The sequence below is a fragment of the Populus trichocarpa genome, chromosome 1 (genome assembly GCF_000002775.5).
Source record: "Populus trichocarpa isolate Nisqually-1 chromosome 1, P.trichocarpa_v4.1, whole genome shotgun sequence".
In the NCBI taxonomy this organism is placed as follows: Eukaryota; Viridiplantae; Streptophyta; class Magnoliopsida; order Malpighiales; family Salicaceae; genus Populus; species Populus trichocarpa.
The window spans coordinates 31,595,107-31,616,455 of record NC_037285.2 but is presented as its reverse complement, the minus strand read 5'-3'; the positions used below and the strand labels follow the sequence as shown (position 1 = coordinate 31,616,455).

Sequence of the window (21,349 nt, the reverse complement as noted above, 5' to 3'; positions counted from 1 at the left end):
AAGGTTTCGCAAGCTTTTCTCCCGACACCTACTCATAGCAGGATGAAACATTTCAGTTGGGTCCAAAGGAAGGAATTTGAGTGAAGAAACCTCATACTCAATCCTCATTCAGACACTCTCCCTAAGGAATGTAAAGAGAATTTGCTGACCAAAAAGAAAAGAACAGACATTTGAACTACTATACAAAGTTTCGAATACATGACAGTCATGTATGGGGTAAGCCTTGCAGCTTTTAGCATCTTATACTTTGATCAAGAAATATAGAAGCTTGAGTAAGCAGAAATTTGATGTTCGAAGACTGTCTAAGTTGCAAAAATCTCATGGCAATTTGTATGATGATGTAACCACAACAAAAAGCAAATCTTAAGATGAGAAAGACAGCCAACAGATCCATAATTTTTTATGGTAAGACCAGTTTCAGTTAAAACATAAAAATTTGTAGAAAACTAGCGGGAAAAGGAGAATTTTTAGCTGAAATGTGTAGGACAAATTATGTAGGCGAGTATAAAGAATATGATAGTTCTGAATTGCTAGTTGATAGGACGAAGCACGGCCTAAAAGGAGGTTTATTCACACCAGATGAATAGTCTAATAAGAAAAACACATAATTTTAGATTCAACCATTAAAATAGACTTAAATTTTGCAAAATAACTCTACAAATTCAATTATATTTGAGTTTGTAGGTTAAGAAGACCCTCAAATTAAACCCAAACGATTCTATTCGAGTCAATTTCAATATATTTCTGTTTTATTTTCAGATTCGTTGTTTAATTTTGAACTTTATATTTTCTTTTCTATTTGAACTTGAGATTCTGATTTTCCTTGTAAATGTTGGTTTTCTAAGCTAATTAAAGTACAAGTACAGTATATCATATTAGAGAAAAACATTTCCACAAAATACGAATTAGAATTCTTATGATGATAACCCCTTCCGGCAACAATTCTGTTTTTCTGTGCTTGCTGTCTTCTTGAGCGTTGTTGAGGCAGAACCAAAACAATAATTCCAGTGTTTGAGATAATTCTAGACCATTTATAGTTAAATTTGGGAGCGAGGTGCAAATTTTCTGCGCAAGGTGAATTGTACGCATGATTGACGACATTCAACAAAAACTGCTGCAGTTCCTGGGATTATAGATATTTGATCCAATGAAATAGAACATCAATAAAAGTCGGTGTAATATCACTAACGAGGAAAGAGGAGTAAAATAAGCAAAATAAAGCCAATTCCAAATTTCCAATACCTTCGCGACAACCTACCTTCAATTCTCTTGTCAAAACTCTAGTCATCACTTCCTACTTATTTGGATACAACATACAGGCAATTAATTGTTGTCATAAACCAATTCCGAAAGGTTGCTTCTGTCGAGATTTATTCTTACCCAGCAGTTTCATCTGGTTTGCATGTTCTTCTTCGTCTTCCAGCTTTTTCCTCCAAGCAGCCTCTTCCTTTTGTCTTTGGATCAGCTCTAACTCACGAAATCGTTCCTCCTCTTTCCTTTGTTGCTCCAAGGCTTCTCTTCTCTGTGCTTCTTCCACCCTCCTCCTATTCTCTTCCAGCATCTTATCCAGCTCTTCTCTTTCTTTTCGAGCTTGTTCCTGAGTGGTCATAGTCATATCAAAATGTGCACGAGGCCAAAATGACAGAAACATCTAATGAACTGGTTTTTAGAGAGCAGCAAATTTCTGATACTTCTAGCTTCTTTAAAAAAGAAAGAAAGAAAGAAAATAAAAGAAAAGCTTATTCATATGCTTTCAGCAATAAACTTTGATCAAAATAGATATCGAATGGTACACTGCTGGGCACAGAAGAAAAGGGAACTGATACAAATTGTAAGAATTAACTGTGGTGCAGTCCCCTTACATATGACAGACAGACCAGGTAAATCTATATCTGAGATGGTTAATGTAAGTGGGTAGAAGAGCAGAAGAAAGAGAGGTGGGGAAAACTAACTTTAGGAGTGACCATCTCAAATACTTATCTAGGTTCAAGGTTCAGCAGATAAAAATCTTCAGATTCTGGCTTTGCACCTACTATGATTTTAGTAAATACAGATATGTTCTTTGCCCAACAGATAGATGACTGATCCGAACATTCTTTGATCTTACAGCTCCCCTCATTGGTTTCATGTTTGAAAACTACAATGCTTGGACAGTACTTTAAGGCTCTTTAATGTTAAGACTTAACTCAAACATGATTTAGCTAAAACAGTTTTTGGCATTTATCTCCTTTAGAAAGAAGTTAGGCCCTGAGTTTAGGAAATATTGGAGAGAACTACAAACTCTACATGCAGGAGCACCTCCTCATCCTAATCGGTCTTGCCCACTGTAATGACCTCCTATTACTCACTGCCTCAGTTCTATCCCAAACCTTAAAGGTACTCTGCGGAGACTTGCACAAGTGATTCTACATTGCCAATATCTATATAACAGCAAACCTAAGTCTTTTGTGTTAGCATCTTATGATGATACGTGTTAGAAACGACAGTTGAATGCTGGGGATTCGGTCAGTTCTCCATTATTCAGGGACCTAACCCAAAGGGAACTCAAGATTATTTATGCCACGTAAGGGACAATAACATTGGCATTGGCAATGACAGCGAGTGCAAACAGAAACACTGAGAACATTCCTGATAGTGTCAATATTGAGAATGACTGATGCAATGGCAGCGGTAATTGACATCACTTCTCAAGATATCTTACAAGTGGAAATCCCAACTTAAGCCTAAAAAATCAGTATGATATTTAAACACAGTGATAGAAAACGCAATGGATGCACAAGACTCACCAATCTATCCTCACACCTAAAAGAAGAATAGAAAAGATGGCTTCAATTTACAAGATTGACAATGCCTCAATTACTTCTTTTCTCTTCAAAAACTCTTTGCAATATAAATAGAAGTTAAAACAAATGAGTACTATATAACATAGGCCACTTCCTTTAAACATTTTACATGTTAAGGTCCTGATTTTTTACGACTGCAAATAAAATACCAATAGGCAGGTGGCAGGTGGCAGGTGGCAGGTGTAAGCTCATAACCAACCTGCAACAAAGGGACAAGTAACTAGCGAGAGTTCAAAATTCTTACTTCTTTCCTTCTTTCCTCAGCAAGCGCTGCTTCCTTTTCCTTATGAAGTTGAGCTTCAACATCATCAAACAATTTCTTTCGACCTTCTTCTATTCGCCTCTCTATTTCTAACTGAACTTCCTCAGAGTTTAACTTCTCTTCCACATTTTTCCGAATGGATTCTTCCAGTCTCCTTGCAGTCTCTTCCTCTAATAGTTTTAGTACAGCCTCTTGTTGACGCCTGATAGTGTGTACGAAAATAAAAACAAAAATAACAGCAAGAGTCATTCAATAAGCAAGCAAAAACTATCCTAAGTAAATTGCAGATTTCCACTTCGAGGAAGCACACATAAACAAGAAAATAATTATTCATTAAACAACGCATGTTAGAATAAGCAGTGGCTTACTAATTCAAAAACCCATAGAAGCTAACCTGTCACATGTCAGAACTAAATATCAACCTGCTCACTGAAAAGTGGCAAAAACCCAATTGGATAAAATAGGGATAAAAATTGAAGAAATTTAAAACTCACGTCACTAAGCTATTAGCAATATTAATAAGATGTCAGCAAGAACATGCATAAGATATTTACCTTTTCTTCTCTTCCTCCTCTTTCTTTAGTTTCTCGATAGCAATTTTGGTAGAAGCAATACTTAGACTTCTTGACCTAGGCAATGGAGATAATGATCCACTCCTACTTCTACTTCTATGTCTTCTACGCCGCCTAGGAGGTGTTGGAGACCGGCTTTTACGCCTCCTATAACTGGGCGAACGACTGCTCCGATGGCGACGAGGAGGTGGAGAATCAGAATCACTTCTTCTCCTGCACTAAAAAACTCACAACTTTACATCATCACAACACACCCTTTTAAGAATAATAAAAAAGCCACTAATAGAAACATCAGTTCGCCTCCATATTGTACCAAATTTCACTGTAAGTTCGAATTTAAGTACCCAAAAAATGCCATTACAAGATTGAATAAAGACGACTTCAAAATCACAACTTTACAACATTGCATAACACCCTTTTGAGAGTAACAAAAGACACACAAATTGGATTATCAAATTACTTCCATAATTTACCAGATTGAATTTTTAAGAACAAAAAAACAAGGAAATAAATAGTGTCATTAGCTTTTGATGCAAAGAGTATGTGACCTGGATTGAGAATTAAAATAAGGAGATCGGCTGCGGTCAGCCCTTCTGCTTCTTCTACTACGGTGCTTTTCCGCTGGCGACGGTGAGCGCCTACGCCGGTACGACGGCGACCGGGAGATGCTTCTAGCCATCTCTCTTTATTTAATTTTACAAGCCATAACTTAGATTTTGTATGAACTGTGCTGGATTATTTGTTTTAGACGGGCCAAGGCCCAATCTACTGTCTCGGAAATGAGTTCTAGTCCATTTATCCCTTATGCTTTTTCCTTTTTTTTCTTAAAGTTGAAAAAAAAAATGATTTACTGCAATTTGGAGGAACCTTGCATAGTAATTTTAGAGTGTGTTTGGTATTGCGGTAGCTGTTGTGGTTGTGGTTTGAAAAAAGTTGTTTTAAAAAAAGTACTTTTAGTTGTGGTTGGTTTGAAAAAATAGGTGTTTGGTTAAAACTGTGGTTGAAATTGAGGTTGAATAAAAAATAGTTTAATGTGTTTGGTTAAGAATGATTTTGAAATTAAGGTTATAAAATAATTTTAAAAAATATATATTAATATTGATGGTTTTAAATTTAAATAACGTGTAATAAAATTAGATAAAATATTACTAGGTATAAAATTGATATTATAGTGCGAGTGAATTTAATTCACTATATACTAGTTTTTCAAGAAAAAAAATATTGTTCACATCATAGTGCGAATGAATTTAATTTACTCTAAAACTAAATTTTTTTAAAAATGTAAAAAAAAAAGAAAAAAAAAAGTGTGTGAACAGTGCAAGTGATTTGCACTGTTCACGTGAACAGTGCAATTCACTCTTGAACAGTGTGTGCTACACTGTTCATGCTAATTAAATTTAGCGTGAACAGTGTCCACAAAGCAGCAAAATGTTGCTTCTTCCTTTCCTGCGTCTCGGACGCGAAAAAACATGGGGCCCATATACAGTAAAATGTGTTTTTTTGGTTACCAAACGGGTTGCATCTGCGTTTTAAACAAAACGCAGACGCAACCTCGTTACCAAACAGGTTCTTAATGCCTTATGAGCTACACATTATCAAATACTCAATAAAAATAATTCCGATTTCAAGTCATGATAAATGAATTTTCATGAATATTTAATTTTAATATGGTTGCTTTGTCTATATTACTAGAATTTAGTTATTAAAATTAGATTTATTTAACAAGTTATTTTAAAATTCAATTAATTCGAGATCTTAGTTCATGTTTAATAAAAAATTAAAAGAGAAAATTTATCTGATCAAAACTTGATTAATCTCTAATCCAATCACCTCAAGTTAAATTTAATCAAAACTTAATCAAAAACTTATTGATTTTTCAAAAAATTATTTTTTAAAATTTACCTAAATCAACTCACCTCACTTATAACTCAACCTTTATCTAAGTGATCTCTAATTGGACCCACCATTTCCATGGTAAAAAGAGTGCAATAAGGATAATTTATATTTATATTTACATATCTTCTTCTTATTTTAAGATATTTTTTCCCATTTTCATTCCCCCCAAACAAGAGGGGAAACTGCAATATCTTGTTTTTCTCATTCCTCTAGTTTAATTCAATCCATTTTTTTCCTTTCACTCTCTTGCCTTTCACATAAAATATTTGAGTGTTTGTTTTTTTGAGACTTTTGGTGATGTTTGGAGTTTCAAGATAGAAAAACAGAGATAATAAAAACAAAAACAAAAAAAAAATTATTTTTTATTTTGAAAATATAAGATTTATTTTACATTTCTATCTATATTTTATTAATTAAATATAGTTCTATTTTTTTATGTGTTTTTTCTATCTCATAACACTAACCAAATACAATTTTAAATTCGTCATTTAAGCTTCGAGTCCTCCTAGCATGGGTTAATGTGACATGCTACCATAACTTCTCATGTCAGCTTCTGCATGTTTCAACTTTCAATCTATAAGACTGTTAAGATGAAATTTAACTGGCAATGTCCGATCGAGCATTAGAAATAATAAATAAAAAGTTGACAACTTGTGACTCCTCCATCCAGCCCTTTCTTCTTCGGACAGGGAACAAGGGAAAAGGACCGAACAGTAGGGGATTAACTAAAGAGTCATCTCAGAGGCAGACCATTACCAAACAATACCATATCCTTAATTACTGCAATTGTAACTGATACAAGACATAGAAGATGAAACTGGCATGTTCTATATGCCCACCCACATGGGATAGTATGTGTTTTCCAGTGATTTTCTAGCTTATGTACATCAATCTACAGGTAACATGTAGTACGTTATCATGCATTAGTTTGATAAGTTTGTCTCAAAATCTTGGAGAAGCTTTATCTTGCCTTGGACAATTGTATAGCTTCTTGGTCAATGCTCGAATCTTCGGACCAAATATATTGCTGAGACATGAGTGAGAATTCTTGGTTCCTAGCATCCCCATGCTGCTCCCGCTTTGCCCATCTCTCGGCCAGACCTATTCCTTGCAGCATTTTCACCACTCCTGCCATTGTGGGGCGGCCTTCAGGTGAGCTCTGCGTGCACAGCAATGCAACCTGGACAATAGTCTCGACTTCTTTGCGGTCATAAGTTTCCAAGTTTCCATCCACTACGTCATCAAGCCTGTTTTCCCTCAGCAACTTCTTGATCTGTACATCATATTTCCAACATTTTAAGCATTATTTAAGAAGCATTTGTATAAGTGGAAAGAAAGACAGATAATAGACGCAGTCTCACATAGTCAAGCAGAAGAACATCCTCTTCCTCCTCGAGTCGAGAAAGGTCTATTGCACGCTGACCAGTTACCAGTTCAAGAAGTGTAATGCCATATCCGAACACATCTGTCTTTTCTGATGATTTTCCGGTGGATAAATATTCTGGGGCAATGTGACCCATGGTACCCCGCACCTGAGTTGTAATATGAGTGAATTTTGTGTCAACCAGCTTCGCTAGCCCAAAATCTCCAAGAACAGGTTCAAAATTGTCGTCTAATAGGATGTTCGCAGCCTTTAAATCACGGTGTATAATCTTAGGATTACAATGCTCATGTAGATATTCCAAGCCGTGCGCTGCACCAAAGGCAATGCGTTTCCTCGTTGGCCAGTCCAAGCCTTTCTCGCCAGGCTTTAAATCTATAAAATGAATCAAAAGAAAATAGATAACACAAGTCACTGTTATGAATCAATTTAGGAGTGCTATTTATAACATGAAAATCTCAAAGATGGAAAGCACGGTGCTTATTCAAAAAATACCTCTCAAGTGGTATGCAACACTAAGATTTTGCATATATGGATACACCAGGATTCTCTCAGATGAAGTTGTACAGAATCCAATCAACCTTAGAAGATTCTTATGAGCAGCAACACTAATAAGTTGAACTTCTCTCAGGAATGCAGCCTTTCCTCCAGGACTGTAATAATCTTCGAGGCGTTTCACAGCAACTTTCATGTTGTCTGAGATGATACCTTTGTAAACTTTTCCAAACCCTCCTTGTCCTATTATGTTGCTTTCACTGAAGTTGTCTGTTGCAAGTTGAAGCTCACGCCATGAAAATCTTCTAAGCTGCCCAAATGAAATTTTGCGGTCATCTTCGCCTAAAATCACAGGAAAAAAAAAAGGCAGAGTTTAGTTAACATTAACCAACAATTATTTTGAAACCAATTCAACTACACAACCGAAAACAAAATTTACCAGAAACATCAACAAAGATATCATTTTTCTCTTTGTGAAATTGTTGATATCGGTATGCCAAGACAACTAAAAGTATCAGTAGACCGAAAGCACCACAGCTTGCAGAAGCTGCAATTACTTTAAGTCTTAACTTCCTGGTTGAAACTGCAAATGTTTCATGATTAGGTTCCATCTGGAGATCATGTCATGAAGAATAATACAAACAAAATGCAGTGTCTTCAGAAATTAACCTGGAAGAGGAGACCTTGACAGGCAAGGTTCTTCAAAGCTCAGGCCACAAGCAATATAAGTCGCTGTAAAACTGAAGATACATAACAATTAATGTCAAGCAAACCAAGCTTCATAACTATGTGCCTACCAGTAAAAGATGATAAAAGTTTTAGAACTTAAATTACAAAGAATCACTATACACATTAATCTTGATTTCTATCATTAAATGATGGGTTCTCTTTTAAGCTCTCCTTCCACCATGTTTTCACAGTTAGGAGATTTCTTTTAACCAAGTTGATGAGAAAGAAAGTGACCAGCTATGGTTAGACAAATGAATCCAAACAAAAGATGATCAATGAGATGAAGATTCGAGTGGGATTTACTTGAATGTTGCAACTGAAAAGAGTTTATCTGGTATTCTTCCTGTTAAATTGTTAGATGAGACATCCCTGTCAGAGAAAAAGAATCATGAGCAATTGAACTTAGTACGACCATAGTTAGAGAAATATAACTACAAACAATATGTAAAAGGCTAACCAGCCATGTAAAGCAACCAAGAAATGTTTTAAGAATGATGATATTCGCAAGAGCAAGACTACCGAAAAGCCTTGTAGAACCTCATAATGTTGATTCCTTGATGGAAGAAACAGTAAAATGACTGAAATTTAAAACAAAGCCATCTTCTAAGAAACTGTTAAAACAAAGATGATGTGCTGCTTCATGCATATAAGAATAACAAAGCAAGGAAATATGACTCTTCAAGAGGCATTAAAGAATCCTTACAAAAATTTTAAATTGGATAGCTGATCCCAAGTGTCAGGTATCGAACCACTGAATTTATTGCTGGCAAGATTCAGATTTTTTAGTTGCACCATGTTGCCCAGATAATCAGGCAAGGACCCTGATAGATTATTGTTCCTTAATTCCCTGCATGGAGAAGGGTAGGTTTTAAAAACATGGCCATAATTCACCACCAGCACTCATACCTCCTCTGGAAACACAAAAGGTAATATTTTTTTTTTAATTCTATTATGGTATGTAAATAAGATCATAAAAAGAAAACAATATGACATTAAAGTGATAGTTCTCCTAGATTAGTATCAATTTTAACTTCATCCTCTACCGTTCAATTGCATCGATCTTCGTCCCGAAACTTTATATTCATGTTAAGCAGTGGAAGTGCTAGGTTTTTTTGACAGTAGGTCTTGCATCCCGGAAAACTGAGTAAATTATTGCCATCAGTATTTTCACATGAAAAATCAGATTCAATAGGGACATCAATTCGTATTAGAAATAGATTGGTTCACATTTGGGTTGGCCAAACTGTCTCAGTTGATAGTTAGATGAATGCTTCTGCAAACATATAACTGAAAATCCATGTGAATTACAAGCTAACCAAAAACTCACAGGGAAACCAAAAACTTCAGTTTAGTGATTGCAGGTGAAAGAGTTCCTGAAAGTCCAAGTGAATTCAAGCTCCTGCAAAGTAGTACGTTCACAGAGTAAATGCACTGCAAAATTTACTGACGAAAGCACTGTCAATCAAGGAAGACTCAAATAAAAATGCAGCAGTCCCACTGGATAACAGTAGTGTGTTGCAAAAATAGGCAAAACAGAAGTGTATTCCAAATACAGACACTTACAGGAATACAACATGTCCGTTTTTGCAATAGACATTAGTCCAACTATAGCAAGGGCTCACTAAATTAGGATCCCAATCTATTTGTCCATTGGAATCATTTAGTGCCAGTAGAAGATCTCTTAAAGCACCACCTGAACATTAGAGAAAGTTGAAACGTGTCAGTAAATATCTGATGCTCGGTAGAAGGTAATGACTGGCAGCAGCTCCCCATATTTCATTAAATAGATAATATTTTCAAAATGAAAACAGGAAGAGACAACTATATATTGTACCTTTCTCATTCATAAGCATAATTGGCTATACAAGTTAGATTTCTGTAAGTGAATTATCCAACCAATAAGGTTCTTTCCCAAGGTAATGTTGTATAAATATATCCAGATTTGAAGAAATTACAGTGAATTAATAGCAGTTTTCCAAGACATAAAGCAATTGAGTTTAAGAAGTGTAGCTTGCCTTTCTGCTCTCGAGCAACAATAGAAACATGCTAAATGATGACAGAAATTGTTTTCTTCTTTCCCTCAAGATCAAAATCATAATAATTGGGTCCCGATAACTTTCAAAATCAAAACATTCTGAGAAATGTCTGAACAGAGTTTAAATGTGATGCTTTCTTTCAAGACTACCAAACTTCCACCAAGATATTAATTCATGGATTTACATTGAGCCTGAAATCAGTAAAACTATTTCCAAGGAATGATACTACAGAGGGAGAACAAAGCTTAAAGAAAAGAAATGAAAACTTATAGAGACTCCCATAATTTTTTAAATGCCAATGATCCACTTTTTGAGGCCAGGATACATTTTCAGGCCTGAAGTTTCAAACTATCTCCAAGCCTTGTATCTTTCCACCAGTATTAGTATTTGGAGCCAACAAATGACATTGTAGTAAAGCAAATTGTAGATAACACCATACCTTCAGTGTCAGGTTCCTTGGATGAATTAATGATTTGTAAAAAATTGAGCAGAACAAGACAGTTGATAACTAGTTTCAGAGGATTCCTGATGGAGAACACTCCAAACATGTATCCGAATTTGGTGTAGCCGAAGGATTCAGCAGCAGACCTCTTGCCACCACTTGGATGCTCTAATAAAGCAAAAGTTTTATCAGTTTAAAGAAAAATTAAGCGCATGCTCTAATTTTACCATTACTCCTCATTTAAAGTAATAGACCAAAGCATTCACTATTGATTTCACTAACAAAATATATCCTTCTTTCTTAAGATCATGCACTTTAGGTTTAACTTTTTTGTATGCAAGTTTCCTTTATGCTTGCATCTAGACTCTAGGAGACTCAATTATGCTACCCTAATATGGCCTAAGATGGTGAAAGAAGGAAAAGGAGAGCACACCAAAAAAGAAAAACATTCTATCAGGTAGTCAGAACAAGTTCAATCTAAGCTTCTGCACATCCCATAAATAAATTTCATACATAATTCTGACAGAAAAATATTCCCATGATCCTCATCTTCCACAAGAAAAGCATCTGATGGGAAAATGGAAGCTCAAAATCTACTTATTCCCACCACACACCCTAATGAAACAAGATAGATTTTGTTTTTTCTTTTCTTTTTTCATTTTATTATTTCTTTCTTGCCGTTTAAGGAATTTTTCCCTATAAGAATACATGATGTGTTACTTTCACAACAACGAGACAAGTATTATTTTCCCACCACAAACTTTGCAGGACCATAAATTGTTAATGGTCAAGGTTCGTTCAACTTTTCTGTCCCAATTTCTTGGTACAAAGCTACTTGGCTTGATCATAGAACAAGCAATGTTTCTTTATGTTTTCTCTTAGTAGTGAAAAACAGCAGATTTGGACTTCAAATTCATAATCTTTCAACAAAATGATCGTCAACTACAGAACCTAGCTACCATCCCTCAGCATCAGTAATAAACTCAACCAGCTAGTGATCCCCCACACGGACATGCAAAAAATAAAATATATACTAGCCTGAAGAACAAAAGAGAGAAGCTATGAAATTGACAACAACCAAGAAAGAATTACACAAAAAATTAATCTCTTGTTTGGAATGTAACAGTTGCAAGAAACTCACACGACAAATGTACATAACAGACAGGCAGACAGATACATCAAGAAGGAATGAAAAGAAACATACCACTATTAACTTCAGTCATGGAAAGTGCAGAAGACTGAAAAAAAGGTGGTGGCACAAGAAGAAGAAAACGAAGAAGCTGAACGCAGCCACTATCATGATGATCATAAGGAATAAATGATGATTAATGCAATGGACCCACAAAGCATTTTGATATGAAAAAATATGGAATTCTTGAAAGGCCAATAACAGAGAATATGGGAGGGACTAGTGGTGTATTGGTGGAGGACGAGAATGAGAATCCCACTAATTAAACTTTGCTATGCTTTTTCTTGCAATTGGATTGGATTAAGATAATGATTAACACTTTTTTTTGGTGTTGTTGCTTTTAAAATATCCAAATTAACCCGGTGAGATGCCTCTGATACATATCTATCAGAAGACTATTAGCATCTGTCTTTAGAGAAGCTTCCATTATGAAATAAACCATGCTCTGCGGAGACAAAGTCAATTCTTCCTTAGTCAATTTTTCTTGGCCTCATTAATCTTTTAAAATATCCAAACGTTTGGGTTGTGGTACGAGAATTTGGGATCAGGGTATGCAATTAGGTCAAATTCATGGTATATGGAAGTCATCTATTGGGATAAATTAGAAATATATAAGTGTAAGGTAAAACTTAAAAGGCTTTTTTATATATTCTTTGTTCTCTTGGTTCTTTTCTTTCTTTATTGAGTCATTAATTCTTAGTTATAAAAATAAGACTAACTTGGTGGGTTGACATGGGACCTAGATTGATTCGAGTTTAAGAAAACATAAAGGAAGGATTGACTCAACCTGACCACATCAAAAAAACAAGTGAACCTGAGATAAAACACGGGTCAAAAACTCATTGATTTTTTTGAAAAAAGATTTTGGTCAAAATAAGGTTGCGTTGATTATTTTAAAAAAAAAATTAAGTCAACTAGGTTGACCCTCCTGACCCATGACATAGGCCTTGCCCCGGTCGATCCCCAAGTCTTGTTTTAAAACTATGATAATAACAACTTTTATCTTTAAATTAACCCTAATTTATCCTTCTGATTCGTGACCCGGGCCTTGCCCCGGTTTGACCCTCGATCGAATAAAGTTTTAAAATTATGATAATAACTATTTTTATTTTATGTTGACCCTTCTAACACGTAACTCGAGACTTATCTCGGAAAAATCCTTGAGTTGAGTTTTAAAACTATGATAATTGTAACAACCTCAAGTTTATAATATAATTTATAGATAATTTCCTCTTCAATTAATGTCAAGAACGCGACTATTTTTTTTTTGTCACAATCTATTGTCAATGATAACGGTCAACCAGAATAACTCAATTTAGTGACTTGATTAACCATTTTCTCTCATAGTTCTTTAGTTTCTCTACTCAGTCGATCAATTGGTTTTATTGACCGTTTGAGACAGTAATAACTTTAAATTTTTTTTTGTCACAATCTATTGTCAATGATAACGGTCAACCAGAATAACTCAATTTAGTGACTCGATTAACCATTTTCTCTCATAGTTCTTTAGTTTCTCTACTCAGTCGATCAATTGGTTTTATTAACCGTTTGAGACAGTAATAACTTTAACTATTTATTTAATCAAATAATTTGTACCCTTAAACAATCGATCAATTTAAGCAAAATAAGATGTTGTTGTTATTTATATTTTGAATTATACCAAGTTAATTGTAACAACCCCACTTTTATTACATTTTCAATTTCCTATAACTCGATCTCGCATATCAATAATAAAACTTGTGCCAAATGCTTGTCCAATAAAAGCATGCTCCACTCTACCAATTTCATAGGGCTAGTCTATCACGAAGAATACACGTTACATTTTTAAAGCTATTGACCACATTTTCCTTTATATATCTTCTCTGATTATTTAAATATCTGATGATTGACTAATGCATTTATATGTACAAAATTTTCATTTTCCACGTCAGAATTTTTTTTAATAAACAGTGTTATATTGTGTGGTGTTGTGTTGATAAAACAATTTTTTTTTAATAATATAAGTAAAGGAAACACAAATTAAAACATCATATGCTTCTTTTTTTAAAAGTAAATAAGGATATTATATAATTTAACAAATACTATAATTGATACGTACTCAGAATTTGTTTCAAGTGGAAGCTAAGATTCCTTAAGAAAGAATCATATTCTTCCATTTTAAAAATGAAGCAATGAAATATAAAAACATTATAACAAGATTGAAAACACAAATTCCTGATGCTATTCCACATCCATGTTTTCATCAACACTTTCTTAACTAGTCTCCTACTTTAATTTTTTTATTTTTGGCTTCTTGTTGCTTCTCACCGCAACTTGATCCTTCCACGTGTCATGATAAGGATACGTTTGTTTTCATGGTTGGAATCAAAATTTGTGCATGGAACCAAAAAAATAGAAAAAACAAGTAAAACTAACTTTTTTATGGTTGAGTTTTGTATATAATTGGGTTTTAACTAATTTTAATCTCAACCACAAAATCAAACACATTTTAGGATGTGTTTTTTTTGTAGTTGAGATTAAGGTTTGTGCATGGAATCCACTTAAAAAGATAGAAAAAATAAGATAAACTAGCGTTTTGTGGTTGAATTTTGTGCGTTGTAGACAGTTTCGAACTCAACCCCAACTACAAAAATAAACACACTCTAAGAATATATTTATTTTTGTGGTTGGGTTTGTGCATGGAAGCTATTAAAAAAATTTAAAAAATTAAGAAAAAGTAACTTTTTATGGTTAATTTTTATACATAATTATATTATACATAACCAAGAAAACAAATACATTATAAGCCTTGCCTCATCTTGCCATATAGGAGGTAGACTCCAATCTTCTCCACAGTCAATTGTGTTTCCACAATCTAGGACAAGCTCCACTTTCTCTTCACTTCCAAGTTAGATATTTTTTTTAATCTCACGGGCCCTGAAATTAACGACCATGTAAGCCTCTAGTGATCATCATATTAGCAACCTCAGGGCTCGAACTTGAGACTACAGGAGAAGCAAACCTTTTAATTCCAAGCTCTTACCACTAGACTACCTACTAGATAGTTAATATATTTACTTAATAATTGTCTTTCCTAAAGGTGGTCTTCACGGGATGTTACAAGGTTAACTGCTACTTTCCAAAAAATCTTGATATAGCCTTTTGTGTAGTTACTTGCATTTTTATCAAAGTGTCCCAACCCAATGAATCGATCCAATGACTCGATAATTCTTTGGTTTAGAGTCTAGCCCTTACCAAGTTTATTTATTTATTTTTGGTAACTGTGGGTGTTCGGGTCAGTTTACACGCACATCGACTAATCCTCAAGGTTCTGAAATTAACGATTATGTAAGCCTCCAGTAGCCCTGAGATTTATGGCACTTGAACTGGTATCCTCCAAAAAGCAAATCCAGAACCTGACCAATTGAGTTACATCCTTCAGAATTTGCTAAGTTTATTTTTAAACCATGTGGGTAATGGACTTTTTGCCTTATTCAAACTGCTTCAATCAGTTTAGGGCAATTAGCAAAATACAGTAAACGTAGACAGGAAGCTACTGATTCATGTGGTAAACTTTCCAATGATGAGCAGTGTGAAGCTTTGCAAGGTATCCATGTTTTTTTTCTTCGAGCCGTCGTTTCTTTTTTTTTCCATCACTTCCTTCGTTCGGATCAATGAAATGATTGATCAGCCCAAAATAATTGCACAATCTATTCAACAATTACAATATATATGGAAAAAAAAAATTAAATGCCAAAATGGAATGGACATTGTGGGATTGATTATATTTTTCTTATAATGCTCGACAAAACAAGCATACAACGAGAATGTGTATACTTGAAGAGATTTTTTTTTTCATCCAGTAAAATTAGCATTTGTATATGTTACTGTGATAAAAATATTTTTAAATTAATTAATTAATTAATCAGAATAATCTTTTTAAATGATTTCTAGGATATATATATATATATATAAAGTGTATTTTAACTTAAAAAATAAAAAATGAGGACAGTGTCATTTATCATCAGTTATCTGATTCATCGGAGATATGAGGTAAGACTCCAGGCTCTAGGTTAGGAGAGTTCATCTATTTTTTTTTAAAAAAAATACATATTAAAATAATATTGTTTTAATAAAAAAAATTAAAAAGTCAAAGGATTTTTTACTAGGTTTGGACTAAGGTGACCGAGTCACATGTCACTCCGAGTTTTTAATCGGGTCAGTTCTTTTTCTTGTTTTTTTTTTCAACTCGAATCAATTTAAAGTTTTAGGTTAATAATATTCCGAGTCAACTTGCTTGACTAGTCCGTGTTTTATAAATTTAGATCCAATTCAAATCTGAAGTTGTGGATTTCAGTTATACACTTATGAAGAATGACACTGGATGATTGTATTTGGTATTGTAGCACAAGGTATTTTAAAAAATAATTATTTAAAAATATATTAAAATAATATTTTTATATTTTATTATATATTTAACATCAATATATCAAAATCATCTAAAAATATAAAAAAATATATTAATTTAATGTTTTTAAAAAAAATTAATTTTTTTTTTAAATATATATTGTAAGGCAAAAGGAAACACTTATTAGGTGAATCGGTAAGGGTCAAAAACGTAATTCGGTGGCATTAATCTTGAACTCTGCTAGAATGCTGCCATCCCTGGGAAGTGGAGAAAACAATCATGGAAAGAGTTAATGCCTCGTCAAATTTGAAACTGAAAATTTTCATATTCGTTTATTAATATAGCAACTGTGACGCTCAATGATGTCAATGGGTGTTGCGGGGCCACAATATAGGTCCACCCTGATAAATATATTAGTGTGATAATCGATATGCCAATTTATCGATTGTTATTATTTTTATTATTATTAATATTGGTTTCTGACCAGTTTATGTATACTTCGATTAATTCTACGGATCCTGAAATTAACGATTATGTAAACTTTCAGTGACCTTAAGGTTTGTGAGACTCAAACTGGTAATCTTTAGGGAACAAATATAGAGTTTGACCAGTTAAGTCACCCCCCTCAAGATTTATTATTATTATTATTATTATTATTATTATTATTATTATTATTATGAGTATCAATAATATCCTAGCCTCCATTTATTCAATGTCTAATCATTACATAAAATTAGAGAATATAAATAAAATATTATGTTGGTATTTTAAAAAAATTGTTGTTATTAAAAATTATTGACAAAATTGTTAATAAAATACTATAATTAAAATAGGTTGTTGACTTTTTTATTTCACAATAATTTTGTTGATAATTTCAAATACTAACAAAATTATGGAAGATATATTTTATTGGCATTAAAACTACTAAAAAAATAAAAAAAAAATTAAAATTAAAATTATCGACGAAATATTCTTTCCATAGCAGATTCTTTCCGTGATTTTCAATTTTTTTTTTTTTTTTTTTTTTTTTGAATATGAGTTTTAAGGAATCCACTCGCACCATTTTTATAATTTGCTACTACTGATGGATCTGTGTTTTCTTTGACGACATAATCCCCAAAATACATCAAACCCATGTAAACTACTTCCCACTATATTCAACTACTATTCCAATGAGCATTTTCAGGGGGGAAATTCATTTAGAATTGCAAAATTATTGGTATAGTTTTTTGAATAATTTAAATAAGGCTTTTTTTATATATATGCACTCCAATAAAAAAATATTCCTAAAGAAGTACAAAAACACTAAAGTCTAAATTATACATTAATACACTAATACAGCAACTAAAACACTTAATTAAGTATATAAACAAGGTACAAAAAACTACAAACAATTTTTAATAGATTAACTTGGAACATAACTAGGTTAAGACATAAATGGATGAATGGATGAGTTTCCTTACTTGATGAAATGAAACTTGACAAAAAAAAAGAACAAAAAAAGGGAAGCTTAAGCCTTAGGAGAGGTGTTGCGCCCCTGTAATTTTTTTTTTCTTGCTTTTTCCTTGAATAATTTTAACTTTTAGACCTAAAACTAGTAAATTTTAACTTTTACTCTCTAGAAAAAAAAAATTAATTTTCCCCCCAAAACAAGATTTCTTGGCACCGACAGGTTATGGTGGCTAGATTTGTGTGGGTTAGTGAAGGTTTTAGAAAGAAAAAGAAAAGAGAGGAGGTTTTTGGTTGAACATGGAAACTATGACAGAAAGTTTTTGTTGAGGTTGTATTTGAAAAGGCTATTAAGTTTAATTTCCTCTTAAAAACATCAATGGAATTTTAATTTTATTGTTGTTTTTGTCAGAAATTACTAATAATTTTTTTATTGATAAACCGTGATTGAATATTTTTTATCGATGTTTCTGTTGTTTTTTTTTTCCTATAATAATAATGTTGTCCATAACAATACATTAAATCAATACATTGACATGTCTTTCCCATTATATGTATATACTAGTTAAGTGGCCCGCGCTACACAGCGGACTCACCTTTAACTTCCAAAAAACATTGGGAGCAAGACCCAAGCCTATTTGGGTCCTACCAGGCTAGGTCTCAAGCATATTTGGGTCCTGCTGCGATCAGGACCCAAGGGTATTTTTGGGTCCTGCCCAACCTGATCCAAGTATAGCCCAAGTTGCACCCAAAAGGAAGTAGACTAAGCGTCAGGTGGCGCCGTGCTGAGGGCTTGGGGTGGTGCTGCCCAAGCGCCACATGACGCTTGGTCTGCCCGTAGCCAGGACCCAATTCTATTTTAGGTCCTGCCCTGCCAGACCCAAGGCTAGCCTTGGGCCATGCTTATGAATGCCCAAGCCAAAGCGCCACCTGGCGCTTGGACTGCAGCCAAGAGGAAGCAGCTCAAGCACCACGTGGCACTTGGGTTGTCCGCCCTCAGGAGGGAACCCAAGCGCCATGTGTCCCAACGTGATTTTTTTATAGTAATAGCAGTTTTTTAAAATTTATTAATGATGATAATAATATTTATGCTCTTATAAATTTTAATGAAAATACTAAAAATTTTATAATACAAATAATAATATTTTTAGTAGCAATAGTATGAATTATTATAAAAATCATATTATTTATAACACCAAATATAATAATATTTTAGAGATTAATACAATTAATTATACTAAAAAATAAAATTAAGAGAACAAATAACAATAGTTTTGAGATCAACACTATTAATTAGACTAAAAAATAATAATATTTTTTTATATTAAGAAAAAATATAATAATTATTTTAATATTAATTATACAAAAAAATATCAACAAAACAAACAAGAATATTTTGACTATTAGTACTCTAAATATTAATTATACTAAAAAAAAGAATAAAAAAACTAATAATAATATTTTTAATACCAATACTTGTAATTATACTAAAAGTGTAGGCAGCCCAAGCACCATGTGGCGCTGTGTTGAGGGCCACGTGTCCCAACGTGATTTTTTTCATAGTAATAACAGTTTTTTAAAATTTATTAATGATGATAATAATATTTATGCTCTTATAAATTTTAATGAAAATACTAAAAATTTTATAATACAAATAATAATATTTTTAGTAGCAATAGTATGAATTATTATAAAAATCATATTATTTATAACACCAAATATAATAATATTTTAGAGATTAATACTATTAATTATACTAAAAAATAATATTAAGAGAACAAATAACAATAGTTTTGAGATCAACAATATTAATTAGACTACAAAAACAATAATAATTTTTTATATTAAGAAACAATATAATAATTCTTTTAATATTAATTATACAAAAAAAATATCAACAAAACAAACAATAATATTTTTACTATTTATACCCTAAAAATTAATTATACTAAAAAAAGAATAATAAGAAAACTAATAATAATATTTTTAATACCAATACTTGCAATTACACTAAAAGTGTAGGCAGCCCAAGCGCTACGTGGCGCTTTGACTGCACCCAAAAGGAAGCAGACCAAGCGACAGGTGGCGCTGTGCTGCGGGCATGGGGTGGTGCTGCCCAAACGCCATGTGACGCTTGGTCTGTTCGCGGCCAGGAACCAATTCTATTTTTGGTCCTGCCCTGCCAGGCCCAAGGCTAGCCTTGGGCCATGCCTCTGAGTGCCCAAGCCAAAGCGCCACCTGGCGCTTGGACTGCAGCCATGAGGAAGCAGGCCAAGCGCCACGTGGCGCTTGGGTTGTCCGCCCCCAGGAGGGAACCCAAACGCCATGTGTCCCAAAGTGATTTTTTTTATAGTAATAGCAGTTTTTTAAAATTTATTGATGATGATAATAATATTTATGCTCTTATAAATTTAAATGAAAATACTAAAATTTTTATAATACAAATAATAATATTTTTAGTAGCAATAATATGAATTATTATAAAAATCATATTATTTATAACACCAAACATAATAATATTTTAGAGATTAATACTATTAATTATACCAAAAAATAATATTAAGAGAACAAATAATAATAGTTTTGAGATCAACACTATTAATTAGACTAAAAAAACAATAATATTTTTTTATATTAAGAAAAAATATAATAATTCTTTTAGTATTAATTATACAAAAAAAAAAAACAAAACAAACAATAATATCTTCACTATTAATACTCTAAAAATTAATTATACTAAAAAAAGAATAATAAGAAAACTAAGAATAATATTTTTAATACCAATACTTGTAATTATACTAAAAGTATAGGCAACCCAAAAGCCACGTGGCGTTTGGGCTGCACCCAAGAGCAAGCAGACCAAGCGCCAGGTGGCGCTGTGCTGCAGGCTTGGGGTGGTGCTGCCCAAGCACCACGTGGCGCTTGGCCTGCACCCAAGAGGATGCAGACCAAGCGCCAGGTGGCGCTGTGTTTGCCCAGCCCCAGGCAGGCAACCTAAGCGCCATATGTGTGCAGCCCTAGGGGGCGCACTTCCAGCCTCGTGCTTGGGGCTGCAGCCTCCCAAATGCCCCCACCAACAGTACAGTCCACAGTGCAAGCACTCATAGTGCACAGTACCCGCGTTACAGTGCAGTCTACAGTGAAAGCACTCACAATGGATCCACAGTGCAACACAACGCAATCCACAATAAATTCACTCACAATGAACAGTAACCCGCGCTAAAGTGAAACACTGGTCCCTTATATATATATATATATATATATATATATATATATATATATATATATATATATGCCCGGTAGAATCGAACTATTAACATAAACTTTAAAGGTGTCAAAATTTCATTGTAGTAATTTATTGTTGATTGTTATAGTGAAATTATCTATTTGTCTTTGAGTGGGAAAAAAAATTAAGCCTCGAGACTAGGGGTGATTTGGTTTTTTCCATTGGTCTATTGGTCATTAAAAAATTATTAGGAGGTGTTTGTATATTTTTTTATTTTTTTTTAACACAATAAAAATATGATTTTACCCCCAAAATCAACAAAATCTAAAGTTGTTGACCAAAAGATTTATTGATTTTTCATAAGCTTCTTAATAGTAAAAATACTTCTTTACCCTTAGGATAAAAAAAATGTTGAGCTATTGGACAAGGACCTTTTTTGTTT

General features: G+C 33.3%; 2 protein-coding genes across 4 annotated transcripts; both read right to left on the bottom strand.

The window, feature by feature from the left end:
- Window positions 1-1,100: 1,100 nt before the first annotated feature.
- Window positions 1,101-4,393, bottom strand: LOC18095209 (uncharacterized protein At1g10890). The gene is made up of 4 exons (XM_024585318.2): window positions 4,226-4,393; window positions 3,660-3,890; window positions 3,088-3,307; window positions 1,101-1,597 (listed from the first exon to the last, which is right to left on the bottom strand). The coding sequence occupies exons 1-4, from the start codon at window positions 4,354-4,356 to the stop codon at window positions 1,334-1,336; spliced, it is 846 nt and encodes a 281-aa protein (XP_024441086.1). The 5' UTR covers window positions 4,357-4,393; the 3' UTR covers window positions 1,101-1,333.
- Window positions 4,394-6,325: 1,932 nt separating this feature from the next.
- On the bottom strand, window positions 6,326-12,047 carry LOC7465020 (probable LRR receptor-like serine/threonine-protein kinase At5g63710). Of its 3 annotated transcripts, none has more exons than XM_024585278.2 (12): window positions 11,861-12,047; window positions 10,654-10,824; window positions 9,742-9,871; window positions 9,506-9,577; window positions 8,882-9,025; window positions 8,636-8,731; window positions 8,482-8,547; window positions 8,119-8,189; window positions 7,889-8,032; window positions 7,450-7,791; window positions 6,935-7,329; window positions 6,326-6,846 (listed from the first exon to the last, which is right to left on the bottom strand). In XM_024585278.2, exons 1-12 carry the CDS (start codon window positions 11,877-11,879, stop codon window positions 6,535-6,537), a joined length of 1,962 nt encoding a protein of 653 aa, XP_024441046.1. In that variant the 5' UTR covers window positions 11,880-12,047; the 3' UTR covers window positions 6,326-6,534. The 3 variants fall into 3 exon arrangements, with proteins under 3 accessions (XP_024441046.1, XP_024441056.1, XP_002300217.2); XM_024585288.2 differs by lacking the exon at window positions 11,861-12,047 and adding an exon at window positions 11,798-11,833; XM_002300181.4 differs by lacking the exon at window positions 8,636-8,731 and having other exon boundaries at window positions 11,861-12,042.
- Window positions 12,048-21,349: the final 9,302 nt, after the last annotated feature.

What these genes read in the sequence shown, in the direction of transcription:
- LOC18095209 (XM_024585318.2), bottom strand. Translation starts at nt 4,356, where the DNA reads ATGGCTAGAAGCATCTCCCGGTCGCCGTCGTACCGGCGTAGGCGCTCA. An exon ending in TATTTTAATTCTCAATCCAG is followed by an intron (nt 3,891 to 4,225) that starts GTCACATACTCT and finishes TTTTTAGTGCAG; the next exon opens with GAGAAGAAGTGATTCTGATT. An exon ending in CTGAGGAAAGAAGGAAAGAA is followed by an intron (nt 1,598 to 3,087) that starts GTAAGAATTTTG and finishes ATGACCACTCAG; the next exon opens with GAACAAGCTCGAAAAGAAAG.
- LOC7465020 (XM_024585278.2), bottom strand. An exon ending in TATCTTTGTTGATGTTTCTG is followed by an intron (nt 7,792 to 7,888) that starts GTAAATTTTGTT and finishes CTGTGATTTTAG; the next exon opens with GCGAAGATGACCGCAAAATT. An exon ending in ATGTTCTTCTGCTTGACTAT is followed by an intron (nt 6,847 to 6,934) that starts GTGAGACTGCGT and finishes TATGATGTACAG; the next exon opens with ATCAAGAAGTTGCTGAGGGA.